This window comes from Peromyscus leucopus, chromosome 9 (genome assembly GCF_004664715.2).
Source record: "Peromyscus leucopus breed LL Stock chromosome 9, UCI_PerLeu_2.1, whole genome shotgun sequence".
Lineage (NCBI taxonomy): Eukaryota > Metazoa > Chordata > Mammalia > Rodentia > Cricetidae > Peromyscus > Peromyscus leucopus.
Genome location: NC_051070.1, coordinates 78,804,982 through 78,824,525, shown reverse-complemented (window position 1 = coordinate 78,824,525; position 19,544 = coordinate 78,804,982). Strand labels below are relative to the sequence as shown.

Below are 19,544 nucleotides of genomic sequence, written 5' to 3'. Positions count from 1 at the left end.
GAGGGCAGCCTCTACGGTCTTGCTAGAAAGGTGGTGTTTTGTGTGATCAGTCTATCTCACCCCTTTCTCTCTGTTGCTTACATTTCTGCCATGCATTACTTACGCTTTTTGTTTGTTTGTTTGTTATTACTGTTTTGAAGCAGGGCTCACTGTGTAGCCTTAGCTTGCCTGAACTCTACAGATTAGGCTGGCATCGAACTCAAAGATCTGTCTGCCTCTGCCTCCCAAGTGCTAGGATCAAATTCATGCACCACCACACTCGGCTAATCATTAACTTTAAGGTGCACTATGTCGCCTATCATGTGCGCATCTCATCTGTCCCATGGTACTACTGCCTTAGTGACTGCAGGCTCAATCTCATCCATCTGTACATTCTGCTCTCCAGGGATGGACACCTACCCTGCCTCCCCTCCAACACAGAACAAGGCAGTGAGTATTCTGGCCTTTCCCCTCCAGGCTTGCAGAGGAACCTGGGGGTGTGGGGTGTGGTGACACTCAGGACAGAACCTCGGGGCAAGGCTTTGCTGAAGGCATACCAGTAATTCTGGGGCAGCCACAGCAGCTGAGGCAAGAATTTCCACTGCCCCATAGCCTTGGCCATTGACAACTTCCAGCTTTCTCTGACAGTCTCAGAGGGGGAAAGGACCAGAACTCAAGGCTTAGGCAGTGTTGCTTCCTTACCACAGCTGTCAGAGAACAGCAAGAGCGGCATCTGTCATGGGGAAGCATAGGCAGCGCAACACAGAGATAGAAGTCTCCCTTGTTGGCGCTGGAAAGACAGCTCAGTGGTTAGCGCATCTGCTGCTCTTACAGGGGGCCCAAGCTCATTTCTTAGCAGCTCACAAACCCCTGTAACTCCAGCTTCAGGGGATCCGACACTCTCTTGTGACCTCCACAGGCACTGCATACATGTGGTGCCCAGACATACACGCAGGCAAAAACAATCATCACAAAAAAAGAAAACTCTAAATCTGAAAGGGAAGTCTGCTCTGTGAGACACTGTGCCTCTCTCTGGGAGAGCTGCACATCACACACTGACCAGCAAGCCGCCACTGATTCCACCTGCTCGAGGGACCAGGCCCCTCCCAGAGAGGTCCACTGTCAAGGCGGGCAGCAATGGCTCTACTCCTATTTACAATCATCTGGTCCTGCAACCGGTGCCTGTGACGTGAAGCTCATGTCACATGCCACTCACCACATGACCTGCCAGCACCTAAAGTGCTGTACACCTGTTCAGCACTTGTCCCCACAAGGTCGAATCCCACTAAAGGTCACAAAACACACACAATCTCTACGCTCCCTTCATTACAGACCAGAACTTCTGCAATGGGAGTGGGGGGGGGGGGGGTAACACAAATCTTTTTAACCATTATCCAGGTGAACAACAATGTTTTAAATGTGACATTATAGAGACATGTGTCCCCTGAAAGTCATTGCCAGGCTCCAGCCCCAAAATGGCACGGAGCCACAGGCTTGTGGCAATAACAAAGATAAAAGCTGGGCTTACCCAGTCTTTCCCTTCGCCAGGAACTACTTGCAGACAGTGACTCTCTTAATTACTCACAGACAGTAACCCCCTTAATTCTCACAATATCAGCTCCCATAACTCTTCTCACTTCACAGATAAGGAAACTGAAACAGAGAGAAAGCAGTCTACGCTTGTACCTGAACCTCAGCTCAAGTCCATCAAACTGACTCCAGAGGGCCCTGGCATCTCCTCACCTGTGTCCCCACTTCAAAGTTTGGAAAGGCTCCTGCTGGGTTGCTGGAGGGACTGAAGGAGAAAAGGAATGCAACTATAACTGAGCAAGCATCCCATGCAGCACTGATGCCCACCTGCACAGCACCTAGCCATCTGGAGGCATGTGGCCACTTCCTGTGACCCCACCACCACCTTTCCTAGCTGAAGGAGGGCAGTAGGATGGATTCAGATATCAGAACACCAAGACCTAGGGAGATGATGGGCCATGGGGACAAGACCAGAGAGCTGGGCATTTCTTCCCTTCATTCACCTTGCTCAACCACTCCCTTTTCCCCAGAGAGAAGACCCCCACACGGGACCACATCACGGCCTCTACAGAGAACTCCCAGATGCTCACATCCCGACACTGCAACCAGCATTCTCAGGCTTGAGACCCAGGAAAAGATGGCGTTCTAATCCGTCACCAACTCACAGCCACTAAGACACCTCGGAAGATTGGGAAGGCCAACTGATGGATGTCCACACTCACCCCTTTCTGTCCAGAGGGTATTCCCTTCACATAACACAGACCACCACCAACTACAATCCTTCTCCACTCCCTGAGAATGATTAGACCCAGTGGCCTGGCCTGCCTGGTTTCCACAGGCTATAGCCAGAGGCTTCATTCTCCCCAAGTCTACTGAGTAAATGCCCTGTTCAGAAACCCTGAATTCCTGTACAGACCTCTATTCACAGACAGGATTCTCTGTTATATCTCCAAGAACAGCCTGCCTTTGCCTTGAGTACCACCCTTGCTTAACCAGACCTGTCTCCTTCTCTCCTCCTCTCCAGCACACTCCAGCCTTCAGGCCCTGGCCCCAGCTCAGCTCACTGTACATTCTCCCCTTCCTTAGGTCCCACCCATGAGTCCAAGCCGCTCATCAGTATTGCTAGACACCTGCTCATTCACTTGGGGCTATCTATCCAACTCGATGATAAACTCCACAGGGGAAGGAGCTTGAGCCTTCTTTTTGCTGACTTCTGACAATCTTGTAGGTTTTTACACACACAAAAACCCTTCCCATAGCTTAGAAACTACAAAACGGAAGAGCAGCAAGGGGGACAACTTCCTGGTGTTTCTAAAAGCACCAAGACTGAAAACAAAGCAAACCTCTGGGCAACGGTAGGATGTCTGCTCCTATGAGAAGAGCAGATCAGGGTTCAGGAAGGGTCTGAGGCATTCCTCATGGACGGTATTGGCATCCTCATCCTCACAGCCTCAGCACTTAATAGTCTACTACAAAGCAGTGACCAGAGGCAGGCTGACGGAGGGAGGGAGGCTTGGCTAGACAGATAAAATCTGATATGGCTGGGCTCCACTCTGAAGCATGGGATACAGCAGCGCAAGAGGCCTACACAGGTGACCAGTTTGACCTAGTCTCCTGAGAAGCTTTTCTGTCAGTTATCTAAGACTTGATCATTTCCCACAGAACCGGGGCGCCTGACACTACTCTGTCCCCTCTCCCTGGGCCTGTAAAATAGAGCGGGCCTATGATAACATATACAAGTCACCTGCCATTTTCTATGAGAAATGAGAAGGAAAACATACGGCTGTGGAAGCAGTCACATGAAGCCCCTGAACACCGGGCTCCATCAGATCTAGCTATTGTTTTCAAAAAGGGGTGCAGTGCCCCAAGTTAATTTTTGTTTAATTTCACCCTTCCTACTGGTTTCAGTCCCCTAGAAGCTAGCCATCTGGGTGGGCCCTGAATCAGGGCCAGTGGGCCTCCAAGATCTTATCTTTGGAGAAGGTTTTTCCCCTGAGGCCAGAGACTCAGGGAAGCATTTTCCTGCTTGAACTTTGGCCTGTGACTAAGCACCAAGGAGTCATGAGTGGCAGTGTCAGAGGTTTTTGCTGTGTCACAGGAAGAAAGCCACATGGAGGCTCCTCCTGCCAAAGTCAGGCCCATTGTCTGACTCAGCACTAAATTTAGACTTCATGCTCTAGGACTGTCCAAAAAGCCCCATCTGCACACAGGTGCTCAGAGCCCAGCTGCCGAATGCATCAGTGATGGGATGCAAAGGGGAGGGGTATCCCAGGCTTGGGACCCAGAAATCTCAATGGGGACTTTCACAGGAAGGCCTGCAGGGGAGAACAAACACAGCCTTTATGAAGAAACTGACAAGGACTCCAGCGTTTGCCAGCCTCAGAGCAGCTGGTGGCCTGAGTGAGCAGTGAACTCTCCACACTGGCCTAGTTTGCTCAATTGTAGAACACAAATATCAACCGCACGGGCTGGTAAAAGATCGGGTTCAATGCCTGGGAATAAAGCTGGAACGTAGCTTAGTACACTGGGGTATCCTGTTACTTGCCCAGGCTCACTGCTAAGCCAGGCCCACATGAGGAAAAAGCAGGCCAGGCTTCCAGACACCCAACCAGGCTGTTTCAAGTCTGAAAGGAGATCCTGGGCCCAGATCTGTCACTCCGTACGCTTGGACTGCTGGTGTTCCTGTGTAAAATAGGAACATGGGCAGAGCAGTCTCTAAGAGCCCTTCCAGCCATGGTGCCCAACAGCTGAGGCTGCTTGGGGTTAGAGAGACGGCTCATTGGTTAAGAGCACTGGCTAAGTCCTGAGTTCAATTCCCACATGGTGGCTCCCAACCATCCTTAACTGTTGTCTCATGGAATCAGATGACCTCTTCTGATGTGCAGGTAGATGTATATGTAGACAAAACATCCCATACACACACACACACACACACACACACACGCACGCACGCACGCACGCACGCACGCACACGCGCACACACACACACACACAGTTGAAGCTGCTTAAGAGAAGGAAGTGTTATGGGCTGGAGAGATGCTCAGCAGTTAAGAGAACCAGATGCCCTTCCAGTGGACTAGGGTTCAATTCCCAACGTCCACATGACAGTTCACAATCTTCTGTAACTCTAGCCCCAGGGCAGCCTGCCTCTTTAAGGACACCAGGCACATATGTGGTGCATAGACATGCATGTAAACAAAAGGCCCAAACACATTAAATAAGTAAATAAATAAATAATACTTAAAATGAAAGCCTGGCCAGGAAAGAAGAAAGAGAGGTGACTTGGAAAGAACAGAGATGGTTGCAACTATTGAAAAGGTCATTGCCTGGCGGTGGTGACTCAACACCGTTAATCTCAGCACCGGGAGGCAGAGGCAGGTGGATCTCTGTGAGATCAGGCCAGCCTGGTCTAGAGTGAGTTCCAGGATGGCCAAGGCTACACAGTGAAACCTTGTCTCAAAAAGAAGAAGGAGGAGGAGGAGGAGGAGGAGGAGAAGAAGAAGGAGAAGAAGGAGAAGAAAGAAAAGAAAAGGTCATCATGCTGTTTTCAAAATATTACAGCATTTTAAAAAATTATACCTGCCATTTAAAGATATAAAGGTTGGGCTGTGGTGGTACATATCTTTAATCCTAGCACTCAGGAGGCAGAGGTAGGCAGATCTCTGTGAGTTTTAGGCCAGCCTGGTCTACAGAGAGAGTTCCAGGACAGCCAGGGCTACACAGAGAAACCCTGTCTTGAAAAACCAAAAATAAACAATAAATAAATATATAAAGGGGGCTAGCAAGATGACTCAACAAGTCTGGCACTTGCCTCCGGGGCTGATAACCTGGGTTTAATTCCTGGAATCCACATGGTAGAAGGAGAAAAGTGAAAACTGCGGGTTGTCCTCTGATCTCTATACATGCACAACTGCCTACACACACACACACACACACACACACACACACACACACACAGTCATACAGAAATTGAAATAAAATTGTGTTTCTTTCCATTTGTCTGCTATCTTAGTATTTAAAAAAAAATGCCTACACAGATTTTCACCACATGTGGAAAATATTTTGTCAAAAGTCAAAAGAAGGCAGATTCATTTGCAGGTTCGGGGCCATCTTAAAGAGTCAGACATGTGGCCGGGTGGGTGGTGGTGGTGGTGGTGGTGGTGGTGGTGGTGGTGGTGGTGGTGCACGCCTTTAATCCCAGCACTCAGGAAGCAAAGCCAGGCAGATCTCTGTGAGTTCAAGGCCAGCCTGGTTTACAGAGCGAGATTCAGGACAGGCACAAAAAACTACACAGAGAAACCCTGTCTCAAAAAAAAACAAACAAACAAACAAAAAAAAAAGGAGTCAGATATGTACCATGCAGACAGTTCAACTGAGAGAGAATAACACACTTATGAAAACACAGACCATAGGGGCTGGAAAGACGGCTCATTGGTTTAGAGCACTGGTTGCTCTTGCTGTGGACTGGGGTTCAGTTCCCAGAGCCCACAGTGCAGCTTACAACTATGTATAACTCCAGTTCCAGGGGATCCAGCACACTTCTCTGCCCTCCATGGGCCCCAGGCACACTTGTGACTAAGATACATACATGTAGGCAGAAACATTCACACATAAAATAAATAAATCTTTAAAAAAAAAAAAAAAAAAAAAAACAGACACAACACACCTTTGTTTAGTGGCAAGCAGGGCAGCAGCTGGGAGGTTTTTGCTTTGTCCCATAAAGCCACACAGAAGTCCCTTCTGCCCAAGTCAGACCCATTCGCAGGCAACTGCCCAGTGGTGCTGCTTCCTACACAGGCAGCTCCCAGGGGCTGGTTAATGTGTCAACGGGATAATGGTTCTCTTATGCAATGTAGGGTTGGGCCAGCTAGTGACAGTTGTTTTGTTTTGTTTTGTTTTGAGCTCAAGAAAAATATTTCAAAAATAAATAAATAAAGGGGTAACTACTTCCCACAAAAACTGACCAGATGGCCAACAGAGCTTCAGTCTACTCTCCCCACATCACTGTCCTAGGTAATAGGGACTGGTTTCTCATTAGCCACAACGGGCCATTTGTCATTTTTAAAATGGTTCACCTCAGAAGGATACCTACAAAAGGATACAGAGGGCCGGGTGGTGGTGGTGGCGGCGGCGGCGGCGGCGGCGGCGGCGGCGGCGGCGGCGGCGGCGCACGCCTTTAATCCCAGCACTTGGGAGGCAGAGCCAGGCAGATCTCTGTGAGTTTGAGGCCAGCCTGGTCTACAGAGCGAGATCCAGGACAGGTACCAAAAACTATACAGAGAAACTCTGTCTCGAAAAACTAAAAAAAAAAAAAATGATACAGAGAAAGCAGGTGGAAGCAGGCTCCGTAAACAACAGTCTCTGCAGTTGATTGGCTTGATCTGTTTGGGAGGCAACTAGGCAGTGGGACCGAGTCCTGTGCTCATTGCATGAGTTGGCTGTTTGAAACCTGGAGCTTATGCAGGGACGCTTGCCGTCTGGGAGGAGGGGACTAGACCTGCTTGGACTGAGTCTACCAGGTTAATCGTAGTCCTCGGGAGAGGCTTTGCCCTGGAGGAGGTGGGAATGGGGAGTGGGCTGGGGGTAAGGAGAGTGGGTGGGAGGGGGGAGAACAGGGGAACCCGTGGCCGATATGTAGAACTGAATGGTATTGTAAAATAAAATAAAAGGAAAAAAAAAAAAAAACAGTCTCTGGACCAGCCATGACTCACCCCAGTAAGGAAGCTCTGAGTTAGCTCTTCTCTCTCCAGGCATGGGTTGGGGAAGGGGATACCAAAGACAGTTTCTTAAAATAATCCAAGCTGAACATGATGATGGTACATGTCATGAGTTCCAGGACACACAGCCTACATGATGAGACCCTGCTCCCTAATTCCTCCCAAGATCCCTAAGATGGCATCAGTTAAATGTAACAGGTAGACCTTGTTAAGATCCACATTTAAATAAATTACCTGATAGGACTAGGGAAACTGAGTACCAGCTTGGCATGAAGATGGTTTAACAAATCCAGAGCAGGGAGCTCAGAATGAGTCCCCGGGTCCCTTCATGGATCACGCTGATATGGGTGTACCTTTGCGGACCCAGCACTTAGCAGAGCCAAGACAGTAGGAGGCGAAAAGCGCAGCAGGGACCAAGCACATACTGACAAGTGACAGAAGGGACAGACACACAGACAGATGAAGCTGTGACTATATCTGTCACGATTACCCCCTAGCCAAAGGCTGTGGGACCTCATGCAAACAGGCAATACTGGGATCAGAGCCACTGAGCTTTCCTGAAAAGCCTTAATATGAGGGAGGTAGGGCAAAGACCAGGGTGAGTGCAAGCTGTTCTGAGACAGACCTGAGGTATTTTTAAGTGACGTGATATGCTAGCTGGGATTTGCTTTAAAATACAGGAGTCTAAGGTTGCTGGAAGAGGCCAGTACAGTTACAGGGCTGCTCCTTATATCATCCAGTCCATCTCCGCGTGCATGAGAAGACGACAAAGCATTTAAAAGGCAGGAGAGAGGGAAGAGGCTTTGCTTAATTTGCACTTCCCTCCCAGTGTGTTCCCCGAGTTCCCTGCGTTCATCTCTCTGAGCTAAAGGTCCTTTCACGGGGCATGGTGAGGACCAAAGCCTCAGGAAGCCGACCCACCAAACAGACATGCCATCCTCGCTGATGGACACCCCAGAGTCTCCCCTGAGCTTCTCCTTCAAACCCCATGCATGGCCTGTGTCTTGTGACACTTTTTGAGTCCGAGTACAGGCTGAGGCTGTTGCTGCTCTTACGGGCAGGCCACTCCCAGCAGTCACAGAGAGCGGCCCTCACCAAGGCCCTCAGAGAATATTACTGATCCATTTCACGGATGGGGAAAAGAAATTCCTGAAGGTTAGGTGCCTGCTGGAGGCACAGAACTCAGGATGGAAATACGAGAATGCCAACCTAAACTGCCGGGCCCTCAAGAGTGCATTCATGGTGATTCGACTGCTTCTAATCCTAGAGCCTTGCTCCCCAATTCCAATCCCACCTACCACATCTAAACCACTCCGCCTGGGCCATTCATCCATGTTACCCTTCCTCCATGACATTCTCAAAACAGAGACCACCTTCTCTGTTCTCCAGCCCAGTTCCTGTCAATGGCTCAGTAGAGACTTGTTCTTGACCTACAGTTACAAGGTCTCCCCAGACTGCCGCAGCCGAGCCACCAAAGCAGTCCCCACACATCCTTCCAAGGCACCCCTAGAAGGCCTGACTTGTGGCCCAAGGCCCAGTCCCACTGCTTTGGTCCCAGAGAAAAACATCTCAAAAGATAATGAAATCTGACTTCATTCTAGTAAACGACATCAGGCCCAGCAAGAACTCCTACCTAAAATCTGACAGCTCCTGCTGTATCTAGTTCAGCTGGCATAAGAAGCTAAAAGAGGGGGAATGTTTATAGCTTGGGTGCTCCCAATGGGAGGACCAGGAGAAATGAAAATAAATAATACACACCATATTCCAGTACCATGTCTAATGCTGAGGTGTCTCACATGCATGGCTCTGAACACAGATGCTGCAAGATGTCCCACAGAAAAGGACTCTGTGATCAGATTAGAATGTGGAGCCATTCCAGCAAAGCCCCAAGGTGCCCTGGCCCACAATGGCTCTCAAGAGCCCAACGTTAAGGATTTAGTTCTGCTCAAAGCAGCACTATCCAAATGCACTGGACCACAGAGTCAGGCCAAAGCAAAAAAGAGCATCAGCATCCCATCAAATCAGTGCTCAGAACATGTTTCCTGGGGAAATGCTGACGCAGGCCTTTTGAAAGAACATCTTGATAGAGCTGGTACCCTGGACTCAAGATGAGAAAGCAAACCAAGCCTGAATGGGCTATGAAGCAGAAATGCCCAGCATACTTCAAGGCCTTTGGGGTGAAGCTATTAGCACTGCAAGAGGAGGAAACGAGTGCTCTGCCCTTGGCTGCCAACTCTGAATTCTGCTGGGCTGGGATGGTTAAGATCTGGCCTCAAAGGAATCACAGACAGCTTCTGAAATTAATTCTTCTGCAATCCAAAAGAGCTGCCTGCAACTCAGCAACATGTATTTGGAGGGGTGTGTGTGTGTGTGTGTGTGTGTGTGTGTGTGTGTATTACACTTACATTTAGACCAAAGAAAATGTTAGAACTAGGCCTCCACCCAGCCCCAAGAAAGCAAAATAAGACAGCTCTTCAAAAGCTTGTATATGGAGCTGCTACATGGTCCTAAGAAGTACAAGCAAGGGCTAACTAGATGAATCACAAAAGGTGGAAACCACCGAGTGTCCTTAACTGATGAACAGAGAAAGTACAGCATGTATCAAGAACGGAGTATCATTCAACTCTACAAGGAAATTCTGGCAGATGTCACACTCTATGAAGACAAATATGTGTTTTGCTGTCCTTTTGGGTTTTTTTTTTTTTTTTTTTTCAAGATAGTCCTGGCTGTCCTTGAACTCCCAGAGCTCCACCTGCCTGTCTCCCTACTATTGGGTTGAAAGGCACGCACCACTACAGTCGGCTCGACAAAGACAAATATTGAAAAGTTGGGGAGATAGACTTGAGTTCAGATGGTGAGCACCCACATAAAAAGCCAGGGGTGAACGAACACACACACCTTCAACCCCAATGATGCAAGGAGGGATCTGGGGGAAACAGGAAGACTGTTAGGGCTTGCTGGCCACCCACATAGCTGAAACAAAGAAAAAGAAAAACTCTAGGCTCAACAAAAGGCCTTATCTCCAGGGAATAATGCAGCGAGTACTAGAGGAAGACAACATAATAGCCTCCTCTGGCTTCTGCACATGTGTTTATATACATATCTCACACACACACACACACACACACACACACACGGAAGATGGATGTACTGAGTTCACCTATAACAGATACCTAAATTAGGTACATTCATGCAAACAGAAAGTGGAATAGCGGTTGTAAAGGGTTGGGGGTGGGGGCGGAGCAGTAAAGAGTTGTTTAATGGGCACTCTTCTACAAGGTGGAAAAGTTCTGGAAACGGATGATGATATGGGCTGCACAACAGTCTAAAAGTACTACCTGCCACTGAAGTGCACATGTAAAATGCTATTTCCACATTTTATACCTTGTTGTAGTGGAAACAAAATGGCTCAGGATAAGTATTATTGTATGTAAGTCTTACTACAATTAAAAAAACAACAACAATAACCCTCACAGCAGATGAGTTATGGTCCTTAGACTAAAATGAATGGCAGTCACCATCCTGCCCAAGATTAGAGGACTGCACAGTCTACACAGGACACTCCAAATACCAGTTCAGGTCAAAATGTTTCTGTAGTACTTTTGTAGAATTCCACTTCAAAAACATCAACTGAGACACAATGCAAAGATTTACAACCTGTACCAGGCAAACGATGAAGAAGAAAAAGAAAAAAAAATCCAATTACCTCTAGTCCTATCCCTTTTAAAGCAGGCAGTCCTCCTCCAGGCCACAATGGAGCTCAGTACTCCTGCTCTCTGCCTGCTGTCTCTGCAGCCCATAGCTTCCCAGGAAATCACTGCACAGCTTTCCTCCCATTGGGGCTGCAAATGCTTTGTAAGAAGTAGTGTTTCCCCGCCCCACCCCTCAAAAAAAAAAAAAAAAAAGAAATGTTTCTCCTGCTCTACTTACTTTTCAGGACTAACTAAAGCAGATTAACAGCAACCAGGGTGTAGAGCTAGAACACAGCTACCACACCTCCTGGGACTAAAAGCCCCCTGGAGAGTGCTCAGAACCGCTCAGGACTGAGGGACTCCCCAGGCAGTGCCTTACCAATTCTGGTTTTTGGCTGTTGAACAAGAAGAGCCAGGAAGCCAAGAGGCTCTGCCAAGGTCAGGACAGCGCATAAGAGCAGATCCCATATGGGGGCGCTTTCAAGGACACCTGGCTGATATTAGAGTCTGAAAAGGGAAAGGTTGCTCCACGCAACTCCAGAGCAGCCAGCCAGTCCTACACTGCTAGCACCTGGAAGGGGACCCTGAAGACTCAGACACCCATGTCACACCACCAGCTTCCATCAGACACAGTCAGAGTGGTAATGTCACTGTGTGCATCTGAGACCTGCTCAGAGAGGAGGACAGTGCAGGCAGTCACATCCTGGAGATGTTACATTGTTTTGGGGACCCCCCCCCCTCCCCAGCCACAGAGCTGGCAACACTGACAACCTCTTTAGAGTGGTCACAAGGAACTTCAACAGACCCTCCTCCGCAATCTGTCCATTCCTGGTCCCTGCTGCCACTATTATGTGACATGGTTCACCACACTAACAAAATGCCCTTCCTTTGTTTTGATTGTCAAACAGCCCCCTGAAGTGGTGAGTGTTTTCTAATGGCTGTATTTGGGCAGAACTGTGGGGCAGGAGAGTAGCACCTGAGATAGCATACCGGGACACTGGAGAAAAGCAGCTCTTCCAAAATGGCAGGCAGGGCTCCCTCGCCCATTTGACTCGGACTTCCCAACAGGCTGGCTGACAGTGGGGTTGATAAGAGGCCTGCTGGGAAAGGCATGCGCTGCTAAAATTGTCCAAGTATGCCATCATTCAAAAAAAAAACATCAGGCTCTACTTCATCATAAAAGCTCCCAAATGCAAGTATTACAAAAGGAAGCTTAAAAAAAAATCACATTTTGAGAATCTTAAAGTTATCTTCAACATTAAGCTCAGAAGTCTCCCCAGTTCCAAACATCCAGCTCCTCTGCTAAACATCCGGCTGCTAAGATCTATCCAAATGGAGAAGAAGCCCTTGCCAACCTGTGACAAGGACATGGATGGGTGGCACAGAGATCAATTCCCCAGAACAACATTGACAGAGGGGCAGAACTGGAGAGTCTCATAGGGAGAGCCAAGCCCTGTTCAAAGACAGTCCCTGCTGGGAAAGAAAGAAGAAAGTAGGAGAGACATCTGCCAGGCTAGGGTATCTGGGCAATGTTTTTCTGAGGTTTCTTCATGTTCTTGTCTACCTTCCTTCCTGGGTCGAGAGCCAGGGGATTAGAGGAGGCACAGGAGGGTCAGGTGGTGGAGATGGAGGAAGCTAACCTGAGTGATAGCATCCTAGAGACCCTGGCTGTGGCGCAAAATATAGAGCCCTCTGCGAGGTTAGATGGACAGGCATCATAGATGGACCAGACTAGAAACTCCAGGACACCTGACATGAGGGGTACGTGTATTTGGGATTTCTACCATTTCAGATGACCACCAGCTTCTCCACCACCAATAACTGTCTGAGATGACTTAACACAGCAAGAAACACATTTAGAAAAGCTAACTGACTGGGTTGGAGAGATGGCTCAGTGGTTAAGAGCACTGGCTACTCTGCCAGAGGACCCAGGTTCAATTCCCAGCACCTACATAGCAGCTTACAACTATCTGTAAACTCCGGTTCCAGGGAATCTAACATCCTCACACAGACACACATACAGGCCAAACATAATGCACATAAAAATTAAATAAATAGGCTGGAGAGATGGCTCAACGGTTAAGAGCACTGGCTGCTCTTTCCAGAGGTCCTGAGTTCAATTCCAGCAACCACATGGTGGCTCCCAACCATCTGTAATGAGATCTGGTGCCCTCTTCTGGCCTGCAGGCAGAACACTGTATACATAATAAATAAATCTTTAGAAAGTAAAAAAAAAAAAAAAAAAAAAAATTAAATAAATAGAAAAGCTAACTGTCCTGCTCAGGGCCTGACCACCAACAGCCCACTCCAGCAATGATGCAGTCTTTTTATTTTATCAAGGACGATGCCTGGCATACTGTCTATAGCTTTACAATATCCCTCCTGCTCATCTTCCTTCGAGAAATTGCTTCTTTAAAAACTGTCTTGTACTGGAACAGGTCACTATTCACAAGGACAAAACAAAACAACCTTAGCCCTCTCTTTAACTTTGGCTACAACCACTCTGCCTCAAATGGGGGCATAGCCCTAGCCAAGACAATCAGAACTTTCCAGAAAATTTTTCTGCCCAGGTTGACTGGATAGAGCTGCCTTCCTTCTCCAGCCAGGACCAGGGGAACATAAAACCCACCGAGACCTGAGGCTACATTTCAGGCCTATGGAAAAGCTCATGGGATTCAGGGATCAACTGTCCCTTATCCAAGGTTTTAGAATGTAGCTGTATGTCACTTAACACTGGGGGAATGTTCTGAAACATACGTGCTTAGGTGATTTCACCATCATATAACCATCATGGAGTTTACTTATAGAAATGTCACTAAGTAATATACTCTTATGAGACCACTGTCAGACATGTGGCCTATAAGAAATGTCACTTGACTGTATTATATATCAATAAGTTGCCCTTCCTGCCTAAGATGGTTTGAGCCAAGTTTTCACGGTGCCCTGAACAGAGAGACCTAACTACAACCTGCCCCCATTTAGAAACCTCAACAACAGTGCTCAGGCTCCTCTGCCGCCTCTGTTCAAATTGCACGACTCTGAAAGTCAGCGCTGGCGGGAGCTTATCCTTCTGCTTCTTCCCCTGCTGATCCTCACGGCAGAGTGGACTGAGCAAAAGCGGCTTGTGCCCAAAGGCAGGAGAGAAAACAAAAGGCCCGGGTAATCATCACAAAATAATACATAACCCACACCTGGCAACACAAAGCCACCCCACTTAGTCTCTGGAAACGCCTGCCAGGGCTACTCCTTTTCCAATGAAGAGGGAGAGAAAAAGTGGGGGAGGGAGACCTAGGTGGACACAGTGACCACACCTGTAATCTCACAAGTTTGAAACAGAGGAATACCCCATATCAAAAAAGCGAAAACGTCTTCCAGCCTCACCTCCTACAATGCCTGCCTTTCAGGTAACATGCAAACCCCTCACTGGACCCATCCATCCAGAACCAATGCCAACCCTCCCTGTCCCAGCTCTACTCTCCGCAGCCTGGAAACATACAGTCCTTGCAGTGTCTGCCATCCTCCCTACATCCCTCTCTGCATTCCAAGTTCCCCTTCATGGGGCTGGAGAGATGGCTCAATGCTTAAGAACAACTTGTTCTTGCAGAGGACCCTGGTTCAATTCCCAGCACCCACTTGGCAGCTCACAACCACCTGTAACTCAAGTTCCAGGGAACCTGATACCTTCTTCTGACCTCGGAAGGTACCAGGCATATGTGCATATGGAATGCCAGACAAATACATATACACATAAAATAAAATAAATCTTCAAAAAGAAAAACAAGTTCCCTTCCAGCTCCAGCTCCAGTACCAGTCCCTCCTCCAATTTTTCCTCCATGTCTTCAGCAGATAATCCTATGCCATTCTCTTCACGTTGGTGACAAGTCAACCACTCTCTAGGAAAGAAGGACACGGCACAGGCGGAGGGAAAGGACGAAGCAACTCTAAGCACACGGGTGGTGAGAGCCAGCAGGCAGCCAATTTCTGTCTTCCAGGAGAAGCCTGGCACAAAATAATTTAAGAAGTCCTTGACATTTAGATGGCAATTAGTCAGAACTTCTAGGCGCAGATGAGAGTGCTGCAGGAAGGTATGTAGTCCACAGTCTCCAAGAGAGCAGAAAGCTGACCCTTGTATCTGTCACTCAATAAATCCATCTCCCCTCAAGTGTCCCATTGCCCAAACAAGGCATCAAGATACATGGACACACCCCTGCCTGCCTGCACTCCAGCCCACCAAGCCAAGCCCCAGAGCTGGACACCTCATCCCTCCCTGAAGACATACTGCCTCCTGAGGACTGAGGCAGACCACAGGGCACCCTGGGCCCCATCATGTAGATGGAGGTACTGAGGCTCAGCACAGAAGCAGAATTTGAGGATCTCTGTGAGAGAAATCAGATGTTACCATCAAATTCACGAGAGAAATACAAAAGGGATAACCAAATTCAATGCTGATACAATAAAAGACTCCGGAGACCCCTGTCACCCAGTAAAGGGCAGTTCTCACCTCTCACTGTCACCAACTGGGGCAAAGGAATTTGCTTCCTTCCCTACAAATCCATGTGGGAGCAAGATATCAGAGTTCTTCATGACCAATAGCCTCCCGAATCGGCAGTGGGAAGGCATGGTGAGCTAACAGGAGGAACCACCCAAGAAAAGAAATAAGCAGGAGGCTCCTGGTGTCTGCCACTTCCTGGCCTCTGTCCTTCCTGATATCTGACACCTAGCCCTGGGAACTCAATGTAAGGACGATGTTAAGAGCCAGCCACTCTGTGACCCTGGGTTTGCCACCAGTCTGTGAGATAGGAAAGGAAGACACAATATGCTCACCATGAATCCCAAAAGCCCCTGCTTCACCCTGAGCCTCCTAAGCCTGTGCTTTCCGATCACGGTATTACAAAGACACACAGACACCCACTGACTCATACACCATGTCACCTTGTCCACAAAAGGCTCCAGATAGGTCTTGCCGTATCAAATGCTACACTAATTTCTTCTAGCATATTCATTAACCTCCTCAGCAATTGTTTTTCTAAGGATTTCATGACCCTCTTTGAAGCAATAGAATTCTTAAATGTGAGGAAATGAATTAAAAAAAATCACAGCCCTAGGGATAAATCTCAACCTTATGGTATCCCATTCCTTGGAGGTCAGGAGCTCAGGCAGACCAGAGAAGCGCCTTAACTGCCAGGTATGGAGGGTGTAAGTAGTGAGTGGCAATCTGTCCACTAGTTTCTATAGTCCAGAGATTAATCCTAGAGTTGATGCACACACACATCCCTATGGAGACTCCTTGGCTGCCCTCTAAGTTTTATGCTTCTTCAGCAAGACTTCTGGAAACAGATCTTTCACCAACTTCCTCCTTTAGAAATAAATAGACGCAATAAGAAAAGTCACTCTGATGAGGTCCTTTATCCTCTTAGCTGCATGTGACAGCTTCTGAAACTTCAAAGGGCTATTCAAAGAGACTACTGGCTTTGCCCAGGAACTCCAATAAACCATACTTGCAGGGACAGAATGCAAGTCTGAGGAACAGAGTGCAATAGCCAGAAGCCCAAGGGGGAGATGGTAGGGCCACCAGTGAAATGCTGTTATGTGGTTGGCAGTTCAGCCTCTCTGCATGTCAGTTTCCTCCAGCTAGAGAGAACAGGGTTGAGATGGCCCATAGAGATGATCACAACTACCAGGGACACCTAATAAAATCACTCCCTTTATAAGTGTAGCTTTTAACAGTCCCATAAACGGGTATCCTCAACCTCTGACCCACAAGTAGCTAAGGGCAGGTTTTATTTTTCCAGTTCTCCCCATTCACTATTCTTTTATGTATGAGTCTTTACTGATCTTATTATTGTATTAATTCACTTAAAACAAAGGCAAGACCTACACAAGGCACATTTGCTGTTTCCAGGTTCTGAGTATGTTTTAAAAAGCAATAGACAGTAATTTCAAAACTCTTGGCATTCAATCTTTCCTAAGCATGAATTCACTCTTTCCTGAGCATTTTAACCACTGCAAGCCAGTTTTCTCTCTGGCAAAGCAGGAATAATAGACAGTTCACATGCTGTTAACAGTGATTGAATGTGATAGATAGGGTAAAGTTCCTGCCACAACACACAACAAAACGCATGCCAGCCCTCATCCTTCCTCTGCACCATGCCTTCTTCCTTGTCTAAAAGGTTGGCTTTCCCCAGCTCAGTCAGGACAAGTCTACCTCTAGGAACAAACTCCCAGCAGTACCCCTCCCCCTACACACACTTACAAATCAGTCACTTCCAAGAGCAAGAACACAGGGGTTCCAAAGGGCACCACTCAAAGGAATCAGTCACCAGCGCTTCTCCACCGGGAACTCGCTTCTCCACCGGGAACTCGGAGCTCTCAGGGAGGGAACTGAGCCACAGCAACCACTACTAAGATTTTCCCATGGTGCAATGCAACTTCCTCAACTTTTCCGGGCCCACAATTTCCAAAGAAACCGGGGGAAGGTGTGCATAATTCACAGCAAATCTGGGCAAGTTAGGAGACTGAGATCCAGCGGGAGAGAAGGAAACGGATACAGCCACAAAGTGAAAAGGGACGAGTAGTTCGAAAACGGGGTGCCAGGGATCAAAACTTAGGCTTCCTGCTCCTGGCCTATATTCTCTATTGCTGATTGCAACCTCTGGCTCCCGAAGGGCTAGCCGCCGGTGAGGAGCTTAGAAAAGGGGCTGACCCACATCCTTCCGTGGTGTCCTCCGACCTCCGCCCTGCCACCGGACCTGCTGGCCTCCGGGGGGACTCTGCAGCGATGGCAACCAGGAGAGGGAAGACGAGGCTCTCAGTGAGGGGTTATTGTTCCCAGAGACCCACAGGACAGAGGCTGGATGTATGAATTCGGGTCCAGGCATCGGTCCCCTCCCCCGGCCGGCTAAGAGAGAAGGTGTCATCCGCGCCATACAGGTAGAGCAGTGGCCGAAACCGGAGCCTCCACCTCTCCCCCACACACACACACACCCTCCGCCTGGGTGAGCTGCAGAGAGAAGGGGTGGCCGGCGGGCAGGAGGGGCCCCGCGGGACTGCCACTCACCCGCACCATCTGCGGACTGCGGCGGCCCGACGACGCCGTTCAGGTAGAGAATGGGCAGCAGGTGAGGCTGTGTCTTCTCCAGCGCGGCGCGCAGGTCCTGGAAGTGGTCCTGCTCCTTGGCTAAGAGCAGCTGGAGCAACAGCTCCGCCTTGGCGCCTCCAGCCTCCTCGTCCAGCTGCCGCCGCTCGCCCGGACTCAGCGCTCCCGCGGCCTCCAGCAGCCCGAGCACCGCCTCCACCTCGGTCATGGCCTGGGCCAGGCTCTGCTGACACTGGGCGAGCAGCTCCCGGCGCTGCGGCTCCATGGTGGCGGCCCGCGCCGCGCCGCCCCGCCCCGCCCCGCCGGACGGCGCCGGGGCTCCCTGAGGCCGGCGGGCTGCACGCCGAGCTGGGCGGCAGCCTAACGCACCCGGAGCCGCGAGGCGGCGGGGCCCATGGGCTGGGGCCTGCGAGCCTTGGGCCCGAAGGATCGGGCAGTTCTCAGCGGCCGCCTCCCGGACTCCGGGGCGCAGCCATGTTGGCTGCGGCGGCAGCGGCGGCGGCGGCGGCGGCGGGACTGGAAGAGGAGGTGGAGACGGAGGAGGAGAAGGAGGAGGCGGAGGTGGGGACGGCGGCCCGGGCGCGCCCGGAGGCCTCGCAGCAGCCAAGCATGCCCCCTCCCGCTCCGCCTCCGTGCCCACCGCCTCGCAGCACACTGCGATCGCCGCGGGGCGGTGGGGGGTGGGGGGGATCGCCAGGCGCCCGACGGCTCCTGCCGGGCTCACCCGGGCTCCCACGCCGCGGCCCGCACAGCCGTGGCCCGCCCCTCTGGCCTCTCTCCTCCCGGGCCCGCCTTCGGCCTGGAGGAGGTGGCAGGCAACTAAAGAGCTGGGAGGAGGGGAAGGGTCCCGCCCCTCCCCCGCTGGCCCTTAGCCCCCCCCCCAAGCTATTGTAGGGGGAAAGCCCCCACCAGGCTCGCATACTGCCCCAAATACACGGTCTCCTGAGAATTCCAAAATAAACCGAAGACACAATGGAACCCCCCACTAAACTTAGACATCTCCCATTTAAGACCTCTTCAGCATTGATCCCCATTCCAAGATTTTCTTAGAAAAAAATTTCCCAATAAAGTCCCCCAACCCGCTGCACAGATAATAGCATTCTTTTCACCTGTATCTGAGCTCCAGAGTCAAAGGCAATTGGATGTTTGCAGGAGAAGGGGTGTACCTAAAGAGCTTTGGCTGTGGGCTTTTGGAGATTTCTGGCAAGTGCTCACCCCCTCGGTGTCACCCCAAGATGGTAGCAAATTGCAGAGTTACCTTACTTCCCCTAATGACTTCACCCCTCTCCCACATCCACCTTCTCTGACAGCCCTCTGTGCACAACTATTTACCCTTGACTGAATCCAAAGCAATTGTCCTCAGCAACCTCCGCACTCCTAGTGTGGATCTGCATCCAGGGAAGACTGCAAACGTCCGCATTGAAACCACTGACGCACGTGCTGAGACTGGCCAAGAACTCTTTCTATGGCACTGTCACCCAAGGCAGATGTGTTTTAAATTTCCTAATTCTTTGACCAGAGACAAGTTTA

General features: G+C 49.7%; 1 protein-coding gene across 4 annotated transcripts in view; it reads right to left on the bottom strand.

Moving 5' to 3' along the window:
- Dlg5 (discs large MAGUK scaffold protein 5) overlaps positions 1-18,778 on the bottom strand; it is a 114,826-nt gene extending 96,048 nt beyond the window's left edge. For 3 of the 4 annotated variants that reach the window (XM_037208606.1, XM_037208607.1, XM_037208608.1), the window contains exon 1: positions 17,976-18,369. In XM_037208606.1, the coding sequence (XP_037064501.1) occupies positions 17,976-18,279 (304 nt within the window). In that variant the 5' untranslated portion in view covers positions 18,280-18,369. Of the gene's footprint in view, positions 1-17,975 lie in introns of all 4 variants that reach the window. The other variant, XM_028879791.2, reaches the window with a different exon arrangement.
- Positions 18,779-19,544: the final 766 nt, after the last annotated feature.